At 40.2% G+C, this 17,898-nt stretch overlaps 2 protein-coding genes across 6 annotated transcripts in view; one reads left to right on the top strand and one right to left on the bottom strand.

Annotated features, from left to right (window-relative positions):
* The window catches only part of LOC101743921 (cytokine-like nuclear factor N-PAC), a 79,039-nt gene that overhangs the window by 5,090 nt on the left and 56,051 nt on the right, over nucleotides 1–17,898 (top strand). For 2 of the 4 annotated variants that reach the window (XM_062672218.1, XM_038015447.2), the window contains exons 5-7: nucleotides 2,004–2,159; nucleotides 3,115–3,297; nucleotides 6,746–6,919. In XM_062672218.1, coding sequence (XP_062528202.1) covers nucleotides 2,004–2,159; nucleotides 3,115–3,297; nucleotides 6,746–6,919 — 513 coding nt within the window. Of the gene's footprint in view, nucleotides 1–2,003; nucleotides 2,160–3,093; nucleotides 3,298–6,745; nucleotides 6,920–17,898 lie in introns of all 4 variants that reach the window. The other 2 variants (XM_038015446.2, XM_038015445.2) reach the window with 1 other exon arrangement.
* On the bottom strand, nucleotides 11,012–16,972 carry LOC101738924 (immunoglobulin domain and leucine-rich repeat-containing protein 2). Of its 2 annotated transcripts, none has more exons than XM_004923758.5 (5): nucleotides 16,249–16,972; nucleotides 13,270–14,964; nucleotides 12,570–12,717; nucleotides 12,347–12,487; nucleotides 11,012–12,267 (listed from the first exon to the last, which is right to left on the bottom strand). In XM_004923758.5, exons 2-5 carry the CDS (start codon nucleotides 14,934–14,936, stop codon nucleotides 11,578–11,580), a joined length of 2,646 nt encoding a protein of 881 aa, XP_004923815.3. In that variant the 5' UTR covers nucleotides 14,937–14,964; nucleotides 16,249–16,972; the 3' UTR covers nucleotides 11,012–11,577. The 2 variants fall into 2 exon arrangements, with proteins under 2 accessions (XP_004923815.3, XP_037871372.1); XM_038015444.2 differs by having other exon boundaries at nucleotides 16,357–16,761.

Raw genomic sequence — 17,898 nt, 5'->3', positions numbered from 1 at the left:
ACAATCTCCAACCGGCATTTACTGGTGGTAATTACAAGCCTGCCTGCACGAGTACCACCGTCGCGCCTATTTCTGCTGTGGAGTAGTTATGTGTCCTGGTTTGAAGAGTGTCTCAGGGTCAACGTTGTGGACGTTATGGGCTCCAGTAAGACTTAACGACGAGTGCGCAGGAAATATTTTACATTGCTATCTAAAATAAACTATTGGTCTGTGATAATAGAGGAACTTTGGGCATTCTATAAAATATCTCCTTAACTAAGGATTTTGTTCAAATTAACTAATGAGAAAAGGGACCGTAAACGTACAATGTATAACTTTTGTATTTTTTATTTATATATTCTTTATTAGAGCCATACATACACCTATTAGGTTAAGTCGGCTACTTTTGTATTTAATAACACGCAATGTAACACTAAAAATCAGTCGATCTTCGCAATAGATTGATGGGCACAAATTAATTTACAAATTCAATGAGTATTCTTGTTTACCTTAGTAAATAAATATTGTTTTAGGGATACTTGTCTTATTTTGTTCTCGTGTCGCATGTCGGCTTTTGATAACGGTTTTTCCACCCTGTATTGTCTGTTGATTAATGTTTCCGTTCGCAATTGTGTATTGCATAAAATCTCTTATCACTCAGTCTTGATATTCCGTCCTAGCCTTTTACAATACTACTAATGGAAAGACTAGTTGTTCTAACTAGAGCTCTTATCAGAACGGAATGCGTGCTGACTTAGCGGCAGAAATTTACTACGGTTGTAACGAACCTTACACGTACTCAACCTCATAGTTTTGGATCACGACTTTCTCCTCCTTAACTACAATAGATTCACTGCATCGAACTCAAACTTTACATGGATTATAATTATTAAAATTTGAAAAACAGCTGGCAAACGATTCGTTGCGCTGGTGGGGAAGTATGGCTATAGCATATTTCGCTTGATTCTTATGCAAAGCAATCGCAAATTGTTTCGGCTTGCGGGCGGCACAGGCTGATGTTCATGTTGTAATATCGACAGGCTTAGGGTTCCCTTCGATAGCCTTTTTATTTAACAGTACAGTAGAATGTTGGCTGGAACGTGGAACTACCCACCAAAATAGTATTTTTTGAAATTTATTTTTATTGCTTAGGTGGGTGGACCAGCTCACGGCCCACCTAAGTGGTTACCGGAGCCCATAGACATCAACAAAGTAAATGCCACCGCCTACCTTGAAACACGTGTTCTAAGGTCTCAGTTTTTACAGTACAACAGTTGCCCCACCCTTCAAACTGAAATAGACAGGGTGGTACTTACAAATGCAGACTCACAATACGTCCTGCCACCAGTACTTAACTATACTTAACAAAGTTATCTAAATGGAAAATTCGGCAGTCATTCTAATGCAAAAGTTACCTGGTCCCCTTACTTCAAGATACTCGTAGAAGTCGTCGTGGCCTAACGGATAGGACGTCCAGTGCATTCGTGTTGAAGCGATGCACCGGTGTTCGAATCCCGCAGGCGGGTACCAATTTTTCTAATGAAATACGTACTCAAGAAATGTTCACGATTGACTTCCACGGTGAAGGAATAACATCGTGTAATAAAAATTAAACCCGCAAAATTATAATTTGCGTAATTACTGGTGGTAGGACCTCTTGTGAGTCCGCGCGGGTGGGTACCACCACCCTGCCTATTTCTGCCGTGAAGCAGTAATGCGTTTCGGTTTGAAGGGTGGGGCAGCCGTTGTAACTATACATGAGACCTTAGAACTTGTATCTCAAGATGGGTGGCGCATTTACGTTGTGGATGTCTATGGGTTCCAGTAACCACTTAACACCAGGTGGGCTGTGAGCTCGTCCGCCTATCTAAGCAATAAAAAAAAATAAAAAAAAAACTCGTCTGCATTGTCGTTGTGGTTTCTATCAGCGCAGGCTTAGGGAATTCCTAGTGAGTTATGAACTCGGGAGCACACTTGACGCTACAGTTCTGTCATGCTGATTTATATTAAAATGTAACGTCCAGAAATTCGGAGATCTAGACGACCACACCCGTAACGTGGAGGAGGAATTCGATAAACTGAAGGAGAACGTCGAAGGAGACGACAGCAAAGAGGAGGCGACTGAAGCTGATGATGCACCCGCTCCAGAGTCTGCGAAGAAAAAGAGTTCCACGCCTAAGGTTGGTTCTCATACTAATCTTCTCCTTAATTTTTATTTGTGACGGTAGGAACAAAACTTGACATTTAGGCGTTTTGTGTTGGAATAATCTGTTTAGAATATATCTATCTTAGTCTAGTTGGGGAGATTGATCAGTCAGATGGTACGTGGCCATAGAACTCTGACAATGCACTGTCAATAAACGCAGCGGTCAGTATGGACCAATTCTGTTTCGTTCGTGGGAGATTCCATGGTAAAGATGAAGGATCATTGCGAACTATTCTACGAGCAAGCAATTAACTTTTTTTTGTTGCTTAGATGGATGGATGAGCTTGCAGCCCACCTGGTATTAAGTGGTTACCGAAGACCATAGATATCTACGACGTAAATGCGCCACCCACCTTGAGATATCAGTTCTAAGGTCTCAGTATAGTTAAAATGGCTGCTCCGCCCTTCAAACCGAAACGCATTACTGCTTCACGGCAGAAATAGGCGGGGTGGTGGTACCTACCCGCGTAGACTTGCAAGAGGTCCTACCACCAGTAATAAATATGTGTACATCCATTTCATTTATAGTAACGACATAAGAGAAATAAATACTAGAATTTGTGGCCTGGCTTAGTGAAACTCTTCACGTAGCCATATAACAAGCTAGCCGCGTAATAATTATATTATTATGTATGTATGTGTGTATGTATATACGTATAGGTACTTTTTTGTGTATGTATTCGTAACTTAATATAAATTTCATTGCACCTACCACTACTTACTCTGCACTACCTTTGATTGACCGGTAGAGAATGCCTTAGGCAATAAGTCCGCCAATGTAAATTTTACATGAAGTGTAATAAATAAATAAATAATAATCAATGAAGAATAGCTGATTTCAAATTAGATTCACGTTTATTCATCACCGAAATCATTCATGTTTCATCACCATTCTCAAATATTTATAGATACGTTTGGGCATTTCAAAGGTGAAGCCTATAAAGCGTGCCTCGTCGGCCGGCGTCAAGTCCACGCCGCGGAAGAAGGCAAAGAGTTCCCTCTCCAGGTCGTACACCGACTCCGATGTCGCCAACGAGAAGCCGTCGATGCTGAACCACTCGTTCTCCAAGAAGTCCAGCCTGTTGCAACGTCCCTCGAATATATTGAGACCTGTAAGTATTACTCTGAAGGTATTGGCACGTGACATCGATCAGATACTACTCCTGCTTTACAAACATCGTTATTGAACAGGTTCTTACCACGATTTTTGAGCGAAAGTTTTAAATTACTACTAGGTAATACTTTTTTTATTTTTTTTTTATTGCCCGAGCAGGCAGACGAGCATACGGCCCACCTGGTGGTAAGTGGTTACCGTCGCTCAGCAATGCCAGGGGCAGAGCCAAGCCGCTGCCTACCGCTATTACTACTGAGATACGGTACCAGCTACCTTCCGATCCTAAGCCGTCATCCAAGGCCTTCAAATCCTGAAGAGTCTTAATGTAATACATGTTTTTTCCTCCACCTATTCGCTGGTAGCCTATAGGTTTATTCTAGCTTCTCGCGGACGGGATAATGCAAATGATCTTGATGCTAAGAACTGCATGTAAAATAATTGCAGTTAATATAAACAAAGAACCCGCCTAGCTTGTAATCGGATTCGATTAGAAGCTGTTGTGATATGAGAGCTACAAACTTACACTAAAACCACGATTAGCCACATATTACATCATACGTTGTGATTGTTCTTTAAAAAAACCTTATGCAGTACTTACATAGTTGTATTTGCTTATGGCATTAATAATAAAGGCTGATTTATTTTATTTATTATAGATCCCCTGTAACAAATTTTTAGATTATTTTATTAACGTTATCCGACTGGATAATAAAGCGATTATTGCCAAAATGCACTATAAATATAATACAATTTTAGAAGAGTGAGTGAAAGTATGGTCCCAAGGTAGACAGTTCCAGGTCGGTCTAATAAAAAAAGCTTTCTTTTTTTTCTATGCTGGTAATCTCGAGGGATTATGCTAGCTTCGTCGGGTGAGTAGGTGAACTCATGGGGCTCTAACCTGAGGACTTTGTTAACACTAGCCCTAGCATGAGCAGTGCTTTACAGAATCTACCGCGGAACGCGGACCGCGATCCACTGAGAAGATCCGGCGAGAAACTCAGTGGGCTCTGTCTATGGGTTAATTTAGAACGGTGACCTGAAAAAGCGATAAAAGATTTGATTACTGAATTTAACATTTAGATAGTACTAGCTGACCCGGCAGACTTCGTAGTGCCTCAATCGATAATATATAAAATAAACTTAAAACAAAGAAAAGAAATCCGCCCGACGGGGGACATATCAAAGGAAAAACAAAATTATTATTTTTATTGAATTCTGAGCATTTTCATATTTATCTAACTTTTAAACCTTCCCTGGACTTGCACAAATAATTTAAGAACAAAATTAGCCAAATCGGTCCAGCCGTTCTCGAGTTTTAGCGAGACTAACGAACAGCAATTCATTTTTATATATATAGATTATAAATGCTAAAGTTTGTGAGGGTAGATGGATGGTTTTCTTCACTGTCACGCTAAAACAATTGGACGGATTTTGATGAAACTTCGCACAAAGATATTTTGTAGTAAATAGTCACGGGATACCTTTTTGCTTATGGCGTATGATATAAGCCGACGCCAGGTTCACCCGCTGAAGTGAACACTCTGGGCCGTTAGGCTCCGTACCGACGCACGCACAGTGCCTTTTCCCTACCCATGGTGATAGCCTTGAGTGGCTATATGTAGCATTACCCTAACGTCTGTGAGGTGTGAGATGAGCTCACGGGGTTCAAACCGGAAGTGTTGGTAACACTGGCCCTAGCAAGAGCAGTGCTACGCAAAATCTACCACCGGATCGAAAATGTGATCCACTGAAAAGATCCAGCGAGAAACACCGTGGGCTGTGTCTATGGGTTAATTTACTCGTTGAGCCCTTCGTCGCAAACGACGGGTTCGACAAGGACGGTGACCGGTGCTTGTGGTACCTAAAAGCACCATTAATGGATCGGGAGGATCCGTAATGACGTGTCAGAGTGACTGCTCCAGTAGTGCAGTTAGCGCACTTCACTCAGCCTATCTCACATCGAGAGCCATTTAAAGTTTAAAATTTGGGAAAAATAATATAACAAAAAACCTTCTTCAGCTATTTGAATGGAGTAAACTTAATTGAAGTTCAATTAAAAACATCGAACCCTTGATGGTAATTTGAAATAAAACGGACCCTTAATTACAAAGATAAATGTCGCTTAAACAAGCACCTTTTCGATTTGATCAAATATATCTATACTATCTATACTAATATTATAAAGAGGAAAGATTTGATTGTTTGTTTGTATTGAATAGGCTCCGAAACTACTGAACTGATTTGAAAAATTCTTTACACTGTTCCCGAGTGACACGGGCTATAATCTTTTTTTGAAAAAAATAAGGGATCCTTACTAAAAGTCCAATAATGTAACCCAAGGTGTAAAAAAATTAGGTACCTAAAGTTACTAATATTATAGAGGAAAGATTTGTTTGTTTGTTTGTATTGAATAGGCTCTATCGTCTATCGTCTAACGCTATCGTCCGTTAGCAATCTTGGCGTTTCATTTTTTTTATTGCCTTTGTAGGCAGACGAGCATACGGCCCACCTGATGGTAAGTGGTCACCGTCGCTCATGGACGTCAGCAATGCCAGGGGCAGAGCCAAGCCGCTGCCTACCATTAAGTACTCACCACTAAGTAACTCACTGCTGGTATTTCATAAAGCCACGTTGCTGTGGCGTGGTCAGGTGTGATGTAATTTCGATCGTGCAACCGAAGGTCCGTGCGAAAGCGTCACCGGGAATTTAAAATGTTATAATGAGTCCATTTCGTGTACATTTCATGTCGTCTAAACATTCTGATGTGTCTTAAACTGTGTTAGCCGTCGTTGTAAACAGTACAACTGTTTTTGATCGTGTACTTGTATATCAGACATCACTAGCTCTGAATTACAAACATAAATAAGCACGCGACGTAATAGATAAACATGTAATCGTAAGGGCACATTGAAAGCTCAATTCTGTGGCCAACATTTGAGCCTTCTGACGATAGAATGACAAGCAAAATCAATAGCGCTTCCACATGTCTCATGCTATGTCTCAAAGTGAAAGTGTCTCAATAGGACCTACTTGATACCGGATGGTAAATTCGTCTGCCCTTCTGAGGTAACTAAAAAAAAGAAAACAAAGAATTTGTTGTTCAAATCGTTGGCATATGCCATATAAGTATGCCCTTGTTGCTCGGTTATCAATAAATCATAAAGTAAAAATCAAAGCCAATATACCAATAATTAATCAATGATCCGGAATCCGTATAATGTTTATAATTTTTTTATTGTCTCGCAAAATATTTATCAAAGTCACAGTCAAGTTACGAAGAAAAAATTAAAATCTGCGCAGAAATTATGGATCTATAAACATTAAATTGATCACTAGATATGTCGCTCTTTTGTACAATGACGTCATTGTTTGAGTACGTAATGCAGTCTCGAATCACAGCCCCGTTACATTTGTTCTAAGCGTTCAATCCTGTCGCGCATTCACAGGAGACTCCCCCGCTGGACCTGGAGAACGTTTCTGAGACTCTTCTAGAGAAGAACATCAAGGCCAGCCAGATGAAGTTCGGCTTCCTCGGACTCGGCATCATGGGCTCGGGTATCGTGAAGAACCTCCTCAACTCGGGACACAAGGTCATCGTTTGGAACAGAACCGCGGCCAAGGTAAGTCTTAGACTAGACCCCTGCTTATTCTCATCAATAGTTCTGATTCACGGAACTTGAGTTCGAGAACAGCTTTCCACCGGCGCTGAATGTTGAGTCTTCAAATCGCAAGCGACTAAAAAGCTGGTTTTAAAGAACAGTTTCAACATTTTATTGTTTTCTATCTGCTGTTCGCTGAGGGCGCACGTAATTTTTGTGAGTGCTGCTGTCTAGGGGCCTCCCAGAATTACCAAGGTAGGTAGACGAGAACTCAAGGGCTCAGTTGGGAGGTGGATTTGCTAACATATTTGATAATATAGATTAAGACTCATGACATATTTTTTATGATGACCGGCTTAGAAAAGAGTGTAAATATATAAAATAAAATATTGGAGAATAACCATTTAAGTCGGGTCATAAAGTTCTGAGAAATGAATGGGTCAACAAACAAACAACAAACAAATGAATGGGTGGAGAAATGAATGAATGGGGAAATCTTTTGATAGGGATTGTGAGGGGATGCGCCCTCTCTTTCACACAAAGTGAGTTAGTTTTAATTTGCAGGGCGTCTCTAAGGCGTGACGTCACATATCGCTTTCTCTTTCCAGCATAGAACAAACACACAACTTCCGCATATTTTATTAGAATTTGTTGTAATGAAAATTTTCTTTTGTCTGTTTACAAGCAGAGGAAATTGAATAATTTTTCGAATTGTATGTTATTCGCCACGTCATATTTGTTAGAGTATCATTAGTAGGGATGGTCAGATGCACCTCGCACCTCAAGCCGCCCTTGTAGATACAGTTGAGACTTCCTCTCCGCCCAGGGTGGCGTTCTAATGTTCATGGGCTCCAATGGCCAACGTTCACCTTAATCCGGGCAGGCAGTTAGCGCGTATACTGATCTAATGCGATAAAAAAGTTAACGGGACATGAACAATCTCTGATTTGAGTTCATTCAAATAGCACAACTAAATTGTTTTTGAATTATCGAATAAAGAAAGATCTAGAGTCAGTTCAGGAATGTCGAGACTCAGCAAAATGGCGGCGCGTTGTAAAATGAATTTGTTTAATAACACAATTGCAGGGCAGGCTTAGTAACATTGCTTCGTATATTTAGCGAGTGCGATAGTCTAGCAATCATTATAATGTATACGTAAGGTGTTGGTTGTCCGGACAGAAATATCTTCAGGCTCTTGTCTAAAAAAAATTCATGGTTGAGAGATGCAGAGAGTACAGGTTGAGATAGATAGATAGGCCTTAAGTTCATAATACATTGCGGGCTGCCCTTACAAGAGACACGACACGACCAGTCTTACCAATCATTGTAATAAAAAAACGATCAACGTACCGATGTATCTGCCTAAGGAATTTAGCCCACTGAGTTTCTCGCCGGATCTTCTCAGTGGGTCGCGTTTACGATCCAGTGGTAGATGCTGCGAAGCACGGCTCTTGCTAGGGCCAGTGTTAGCACCACTCCGGTTTGAGCCCCGTGAGCTCACCTACACGCTAGAGTAACGCTGATATAGCCTCTCAAGGCTTACAGCATAGGTAAAGGGAAAAAAATCGGTTCTTTTAAGCAAATTGTTTTCAAATAGAATGACCGGGCGGCCGCCACAGTCAATTATCCGAGTACAATGCCACCGCACGCGTCGACTAGTAGGTCCATATTTCTCGTGCGTCAGTCAGCGCTCTGTTGGATTCCTAGAAGTAAATTGACCTGTTAGTTGCAAAGCTGATAATGAAACTTTGCAACGAAATTAGATCGATCTGTGGTGGTAGCGTTTTTAGTTTAGGTTTGTACTAGGCTATTAGTGATTACTTTTTATCGCCTTTTTGATGCAATTTCGGTTTCGGATAGTATTTTAAATATATTTCGTATATGGAGGTCTCTTTTTTAAATTAAAATTCAAATTCAAAATCATTTATTTCAACTTAGATGTCATTATAACACACTTGTTGAATTACGGTAGTATCTATACAGATCTGCTGGCTTTTGAAGAAAAAGTTTCGTTTTTATTTTATTGCATAGGTAGGTGGACGAGCTCACAGCCCACCTGGGGTGAAGTGGTTACCGGAGCCCGTGGAGACAAATGTAAATGCCGCCACCCACATTGAGATATGAGTTCTAAGGTCTCAGTATAGTTACAACGGTCACCCCACCCTTCAAACCGAAACGCATCACTTCTTCACGACAGAAATAGGCAGGACCTACCCGCGCGGACTCACAAGAGGTCCTACCAGTAAAAGCCTTTTCTATTTCAATAATTATAAATACACTATATATAAGTATATTATACCGCACAATATACTATACTATATACCATATTATATATAATACTAAGCAGTATTATCTTAAGAAATATTACTTAGGCCGGTTGTTTCGCTCATGATAAACTGTGATGCCACTCAAGTGACGTAACGTCCGTAAACGTAAACTAGTAGATGTATTTACAGCGAGAAAACCGAACGGTATCATGAACTCGTAAATGTACTATAAAAAAAGGTTTTCTATAAAACTATAATAGAGTAAGATGAAAAAAATGCCATTCTAAATTCCTAGATCGTCGTGAAAATGTAGTAAATTATATGGTCTCCAGTTTATTATAAATTTAATATAAATATATTTCAGTTTTCTCGAAATTACTAACAATAAGTCACTAGACTGTTTTTAAATTAATTTTCTTTACCCAATTCATTCTCCTGCCCTTCTTCCAGTCATCTGGGGTCGGCGCAACATGCTTTCTCCTTCCATACTCCTCTATCATATACCATTTCTTCGCTCACTCTCCTCTTCTTACACATATTGTCTTTCATGCAATCCATCCATTTCTTCTTAGGTCCTCTTCCTCTATATCCTTCCATATCCATAGTTAACCTCTCTTACCAACCTTCTCCTACCAATTTCCTTATTATAAATTAATTTCCTCTGGATACGTATGTTGCCGCTTAAGACTTCACGTTCTGGTTCTGAATATTAATTTACCATTTAATATTACCAAATACCATATAAAACTTAAACAACCTTGTTACTTAGATAATCAAATAAATGTTTTCGTTAAATTTGACCCCTTTGTTACATTGGGATTTATCTAATAGAAGACAGAGATTAAACTAAATTATTATTTACATTTAGTAGTTCGTATTCCCAAATTATTTTAGCTCTCATAAAATTTTTAAACGTAAATATTCTCCTTAGACTTGTTTAAAATATGTCGTCATTATATCACATTCACAATAAACATGCTATGACGAATCTGTGTTTTATTTATGAACAGAAAAACATGCTTTAAGTACTTGATGACGGACTCGTGTAGTTCTACGAAAAAAATAAATTTTAATGTCTCAATATGACTATAGTAGAATTATTTTGTCCGTGCAGTTTGGGTCATAAAACATAGCCCAGCTAGGGCGGTGGGAATGTTGCGCGGGCGCAACGCCATTATCGATAAAAACAAAAATCGATCGACATTATCGATAAAGACGGGGTGGTATTCGAAAGGTGGTGAGACATTGTTATGTTATGAGTCATTTGTTGTACTTATCTGTAAATTATAGTACATAATTATGTCAAAGAAAAATGTGATTTTGTGCATTCGCACTATGAATTTCTTTAGTGACACAATGGCTACCCCTTTGTTTTGTGCCAAAACGGCAGAATTTATTCAAATATTTTGCTTGTTGGCAAAAATATACCAGCACGTGTTATTATCAACAATGTGTTAAAATTTTTCACTGAAATGGGAATAGATCCCGAAAAGTTACAAAGTGTTAATTTCTGCCGTTCTCGTCAACTTGCTGCGGCGATATGTGGTGCGATTAGTGATTTTTTCTTTCATTTTTATCACTAACCACAAAATGACAAAACTAAATACACTATCGATAACGCTTATCGACAACAATAATGCGCATCACTATGCCCGTCCATAAGGCTCGTGAGTGGAAGAGAGAGCGAAATATTCGCTGCACCGCTCCGATTTTTTATGACCCAAACTGCACGGACAAAATAATTCTACTATAGTAGTTGTAAAGTAAGCAAGTTATAGTTGGAACGCATCGCTATTATGCGAATATAATTAACATTAGGGACGTGTAGTATTAATACGACAGAGAATAAATTGAAAAATAATTTATTTATCCATGATTAGTTGTTCTCTTTGTTATATATTTAGAAAATGTTCAACAATATTTTGTATACATTACATACGAAACGTCATATTTAATATATTTTTTACTGAATTGTATTTGGCAAATCACTGCAAGACTCATAGATACTTTACGACAAACTCACAAAATATATTATTTACAATGTAATCGAATGATAAAGTTTGATGACAAAATTGTGAACTAGGCGATGCCAATGTACGATATAGATCATCGAAGAGTTGAAGCGCGCTCCGCGGCTCACAACCGGGCTCGCACTAATCGAGACAAACTGTAACAATTTCCTTACTTACGATTCAAGTTGAACAAATATAAAACGCGTAACGCTCTAGAATTCATCCTAAAATACATCAAAATGGAAAACTAACGAAACGAAGTTCACAGTTATTTACAGCACTAATACCCACGGCACGATACCGTCGTTCGAACGCACTCAACGTCTAGTCTAGGATATCACAGGAGCGGCGCCCGGCCCGACAACGCGTACAGCTTGTAGACGCGCGTCCGCAGCCTGCACTACAAGCGCGTGTCGTCGCACAGCTCCACCGCCAGCAGCACGCGCGCCGCACGCAGCTCCGGCGAGCTCGCGCTGCCGCCCAGCGACCCGCCGCGCCACCCGCCCAGCAGCGGCTCGCTCGCCGGCTTGCCCGCCCCCGCCCGCGCCGCGCCCCCCCGCACCGCCTCCGCCCGCGCCGCACCCCCCCGCGCCGCCTCCGCCCGCACCGCGCCCCCCCGCACACCGGCCCCCCGCGACGTGGACGGCAGCTCCAAGCACAACTCGGGCTCGCACTCAATCATGTTGATGTGGATACCCTCGGGCAGCGGCACGGGCGAGCTGCGCCGCGAGTTGACGGACCGCTCCGTCGGCGTGTAGTACACCGATATCTTGCTCTCGTCGTCCGCTATGGGGCTGGCGAGATTGGACAGCTTCTCTATCTTGGTCTTGAGGTACATGTTGATGACCTCGACGTCGGGGTCGAACGCCATGGAGTCGCTGCGACCGCACGAGCCGCTGCGGCAATTCTCGAAGTACAAGCTCGGCAGGTTCTCGAGGACTTTGTTCAGGGTTTGCTGCTGGTACTTGTAAGACTCGCGGATGCGGAGGATCTGATGCGCGCTGAACTTCCTTATTTTGTTTCTTTGGAATACGTAATTCTCTCGCACCCAGTTCAGTTGACTGGTCGAGTATTCTCTCACGCGCTTTACCTACGGAATAAGTCATAGTTACGGTAAATATTTGACTAGAGCCGCCGTACAAAATAAAATGTAAATAAATATAAACTACCTGATCGTAATACTGGTCCCTCATGGCGGTCAAATGATTCGTTCCAATGTCTCTAATGTTGCGGAGGTGACTTGCTTGACTCGAGTAACTGTTCTGTATCCATTCCATCTGTTGTGTACAATTTTCTTTTATTCGATGTACCTAGAAAAAAATATCCTCACTCACACACTACAACACATTATTAACGCTTAAATTACGCATGAAACTAAATAAACAAATGTACCTGAACCGCATAGTTTTCTCTTAATTTTTCTAGTTGTTGTCTCTTATATTGTTCTATGTTGTCCAACATACTGTAGATTTGTCGCGAGCGCGGCGCGTCGCGGCGTACGCACCCGCAACAACTGCAACACGTCTCCATCAATCGGAACCTGAAAATATAACATATTTACGTAAACATTTATGAACGGTTAATTGAAATCAGAAATCATTCAAGGACGACGGCGTCTTCACGAATTATCACGTGTTATCACATATCACATAGCATAAGCAATGTTTGCCATTGAAATCGCCCGTGGTTTAATAGATAAGACGTTCCATGTACATGTAGGAAATATCGTATAGAATCGTTTACGCGGTTCTTAGAAGGGAGCTAGGCACCTTTTTGTTAAGTAAATTTGTACCTAATGATTATGTGAATTCTAATTAATAATAATAAGAAAATTATGTGAACCTAATGAATTCGTGAATAACGAATTACATGCTTAAATTTATAAACGGAATGTAAAATGAAAACTCAAAATAATTAAAAATAATCTCATAATGGTGTCCTACTACTTACTACACGTCCTTCACCCACTATACTACATATTTTTGCGTTTCCTGTTTGAAGAATAGATCAGTCGTTATATTATATAAAATTTATATGACCGATAATAAAAACAACGCTAGACGCGTAATATAACAATATAAATATTACTGACCTGAAAAATATGTATCGCAACGCCTGGGCCAATAGCGTGAGTCCCAGGAAACCGGCAGCGCATATCGCTCCCCACATCAAACTGTATATTTTAATTTCGTACATGGTCATAGGATCTATATTCAAGACTACTTCGGCGGAAACGTTCGCCGAAGGATTGGTTCCGACACACAAGTAACTTCCACAGTCTTCCCTGTGTATATTCCCGATAAATAGCGAACCGTCTTCAAGAACTCTCACTCTCGATTTCGAATTGTCTATCGCGTTATAATACTGATCGTGGGCGACGCCGTGCTTGTGGAATATGTCTGGCGTGATCGGGTCTGGGTTCCAGTGGAACACGGTCCTGGTTGGCGTGATCCATGTTATCGAAGGCGTCGGATTACCGACGAATTCGCATTCTAATAGCGCGTCCGACTGCAGTCGATACAGCGTCAGCGGACTGCTTGAGATCAGTCGAGGCGGCTTGCAGTTCGTGTGGCGCAGTATCGGCAACATCTCGCCCGGGTAAGACTGGCCGCAGCTCAGTTCAGACTTTATGATTCCTCTGCTCAGTCTCGGTTCGGCCCAGTCTACGAACCACGCCATTCGGCAGTCGCAAGCCCACGGGTTCCCTCCTATCCACAACTCCCGGAGCTGGTCCAGCATGCTCAAAGACAACGGTAGGAACGTTAATGCGTTCGAACTAATATTTAAATGCGTTAAATTGAGAGTATCTTGGAATACGTACGTTTCTATTTCACGTAAATACGAATTATTCCTAATGTAAAGTCTCTTGAGATTATTTAAATTTTTGAAATTAGTATTTTGTATAACTGTTAGTTCAGTGTGATCGAGGTAGAGAGATTGAAGGTTTTCGTTATACTGGAAGAGCACCGGAGGAAGCAGCCGTAGTCTGTTGCCGCTCATGTTCAACCACAGCAGTTTCTTGAGGTTCTTGAAAGCGTCTTGTGATATGTTTTGAAAAGGATTGTAACTTAAGTTAAGTTCCCTCAGCAATTCAAAATTGTCGAAAAATGATTTCGGTATGTAGTCTAATTTGTTATTTGATAAATCCAATGTTTCCAACTCCTTCAAGTTGACTAGAGCGTTAGATGTTATTTTGACTAGGCTATTATCGTTTAGGAACAGCGTTTTTAAGTGTTTGTTTGGATTGAAATAGTAATCTAAAAATGTTGCTAATTTATTATACGATAAATCCAGGTACTGAAGTTTGGGCATGGGTTCGAAAACTTGAAACGGTATGAATCTGAGCCGGTTATGGGACAGATCTAGGACTTCTAGATTTTCTAAATCGGCGAACGTGGACCTCGGTATATCCTCTAGTTCGTTCCTGGAAATGTTCAAGTAAATCAGTCGACCGAACTGCGCGAACAGGCCGTTTCCAGTCTTCTTGATAACGTTTCCGCTCAAATCGATGTACGACAGTCTTGGAAATGTTTTGAACAAATCAATTTCGAGGTAGTTAATATTAGAGTTTGTCCAGATTATTGTATCTAAGAGGTTTCCGTATTTGGCGAGCGTCGTCTTAGTTAGCTTGTTGTCCTGGACGGACGTATTGGAGCAGGTCAGGTGTTCATCGTCGCACGTGCAAGTGTCAGGACAGACCGCCACCCCCACAGCCGCGCAACTAGCTGCTACTGACAATACTGCCTGCAGCCACCGCATTATATTACAACCCTCATAGTCTTATTTACTGCAACAATGGAAAACAGCACGTTCAGTGAAACGTAATTTATGCATAGCGAATAGCAAATGTAGCATTGTTATCTATACTTGACTATGAACGTGTACACTTATTGTAAACATCTCATATTTTATTGTAATGTAACCTCGCTTGAATTATACGTTGTGCAGCAGAGAGGGTAATATCGAAATTGTTTTATATTTAAAAGTTATTTGTTATTTGACTTATTTAATTGTAATGTTTACACATCCGATACCAACTTTTACAATAATCGCTTCTATTCTAAGGTTTTCTAGAATAAATTGGAGTTAGCGATAAAAACGTTTATTGTAACGCTTATTAATGATACAATAAAGTGATCTATTCATTTATATGGTCTTACAGAATTTCTATCAATGTAAATCGGAAGGAGACGACTATTCGTACTCTCAAACATGTCTCAAACCGAGTCACAAAAGCTTAGTGATAAGGCTATCCAAGTACTTAATGTATGAGCAAACTTAGTATTATAATTTAAATTTCAATACATGAAATGTGGCTTTACGTGGATAATTATTGAAGCACTCTCTGATGAACAACGTTCGTTTATTATTCAACTAATATCCAGCGCTTGTTATTGAACTCGATATATAAATTGAGTTCACGAGCTCTGGAAATACATCGAAATAGACAGACACATTAAAAGTTTTTCGTTTAGTGTTTAAAGATTTATATTTAATCGAGAACGCATTGCGGTCGCGTTGTTCATTAGTTACAGTTAATGCACAATCAGTAACAAGTTACCTGCCTAGACCTAGATTTAAAACTACCGGCGACTCGTGAGACTTTTTATGACATTCATTTATATTAACAGAAGATTTCGTTAATATTGTAAAGTTTTTTTTTAGTTTTACCAGAACATGTTGGCTCTCATTCTATACGCTATTGAATTGAAAAGACTGTACATTTCCTAAATATGTTCAAATCATGTTAAATATCAACAAACAAGTTTGCAAATTAGCACTCGTTTAGTTTTATCGTGAAATAGTTGGTGCGCGAGGTTAGAGAACGCTGCTCCGTTTCCTGCCTTCACTAATTATTTATCTACGGTTTGTAACCAACAATGCAGAACTCTGTGTTTCTCAATGGGCCAATTCAACGCGGCTCCCGTCTAACTTGGAAATGTTCGTTCTCTTTAGACGACTTTGTGAACCCTAGCATTCTACCATCACTTTCGTTATCATGTTTGTTCAACTGAAACCGTCTCATATACTCATCATATACACATTTATGAAGTAAATATGTGGTATTTACCTAACACACGTCCACATTTTACACCAACTTGCATAATCCACGTTATTTTACATCGACAACAGACGCGCCGAAGACACTCATTCTCACTCGTACGTTACGAAACTTCACCTTTTTAAATGAAACTCCATTGCACATTCACGATTCACACGTTCAACATCGTGCACAAACAATTTTAAATTGAATATAACTCATTGAATAAACGAATTTTCTTTGCGTTTGATTCGTAAAATACGCTAGCTGTCACTACGTTGAAGCGGAGGACTGGATACTAAATGGCGGCCGTCGAGTTGCGCGGTACGCGATCCTTGTCTAGCGTTAACGGCGCGTGTATCACCTCGCTCGCTCGCACGTTCGACCAGTCAGCTGTGGGGAGCGGAGAGTGCCGAGCGACCCCGAAAGTGCTTTCGGAAACGGGCCGTGTACTCGCGACACACACTACACACCGTCGCGTCGCATTCTTGCTTGCAAGTAATTCTTGGCCGAAGACGACCGATCTGTTTAGGGTTCGGCACTTAAATAAATTACGCGAATAATGTAAATTGAATTCACGAAACACTTTAGTTTTGTGCGATCAAAGATTCTGCATTAATTTAATAGTTTTATATTGTGTTTATTAGAAAATGATTTGCTTATTCATTGAAAGTAGATGTTAATTTAATATTTTTAGTATCGTACGTAAATGAAAACAGAGATTGCCAAGTTTTTTGCTTATTATCACTGCGATAATATTGCAGTGATAAATTACGTAGGTACGTACAGTTCGGGCCAACGAATTTCATTCAACTTAATTACAATAATAAATCGAAATTTTATAAATAAACTTAAATACATACTAAACTTATAAGTGCGTTACGTTTCCCTAATGATTAAATTTATTGACCGTACTAAAATGATGCGTTTTATAGGACCGTGTAATTGGAGCGGTATGTTGTTCTTAATTTACCTTCTAGCTTTAATTATTTTAGCGTATGTAAGTCTGACTGTCCGCAAAACAATAACAATACGAGATCGTCACCTGTTATCTATTCGAACAGATTTGCAATTCATGTATTCAGACGGTCGCTAGTTTTTGTCACGTGCTAAAATAGATAGCGGACAAAGATTAGATAAAAGGAAATTAAGGAATTCATTGATTAATCATTTAGGTACTCAGTTTAACTTTTTTTTTTGTTTATTGCTTAGATGGGTGGACGAGCTCACAGCCCACCTGGTGTTAAGTGGTTACTGGAGCTAATAGACATCTACAACGTAAATGCGCCACCCACCTTAAGATATAAGTTCTCAAGGTCTCAAATATAGTGACAACGGTTGCCCCACTCTTCAAACCGAAACGCATTACTGCTTCACGGCAGAAATAGGCAGGGTGGTGGTACCTAGCGGACTCACAAGAGGTCCTACCACAAGTAATTACGCAAATTATAATTTTGCGGGTTTGATTTTTATTACACGACTGTTCGTTGAATCTCCTCGTTGGTTCGGCGGTAATGTTTTATCGTATATTGCAGCCATTCTCGTACGGTTACTGTAGTGTGTTTCTGTCTACTGTGTAACTATTACCGTGCTTAATCTGCGATCTGCGGTATTTTCGGGTCGCCGGCTATAAGCCGCCCATTCTGACAGGTGCGATAGACAGGAAATCAGTCTAACGTT

This window comes from Bombyx mori, chromosome 14 (assembly GCF_030269925.1).
Source record: "Bombyx mori chromosome 14, ASM3026992v2".
Lineage (NCBI taxonomy): Eukaryota > Metazoa > Arthropoda > Insecta > Lepidoptera > Bombycidae > Bombyx > Bombyx mori.
Note: the sequence above shows the minus strand (reverse complement) of the source record. Positions and strands in the feature narration are given on the sequence as shown.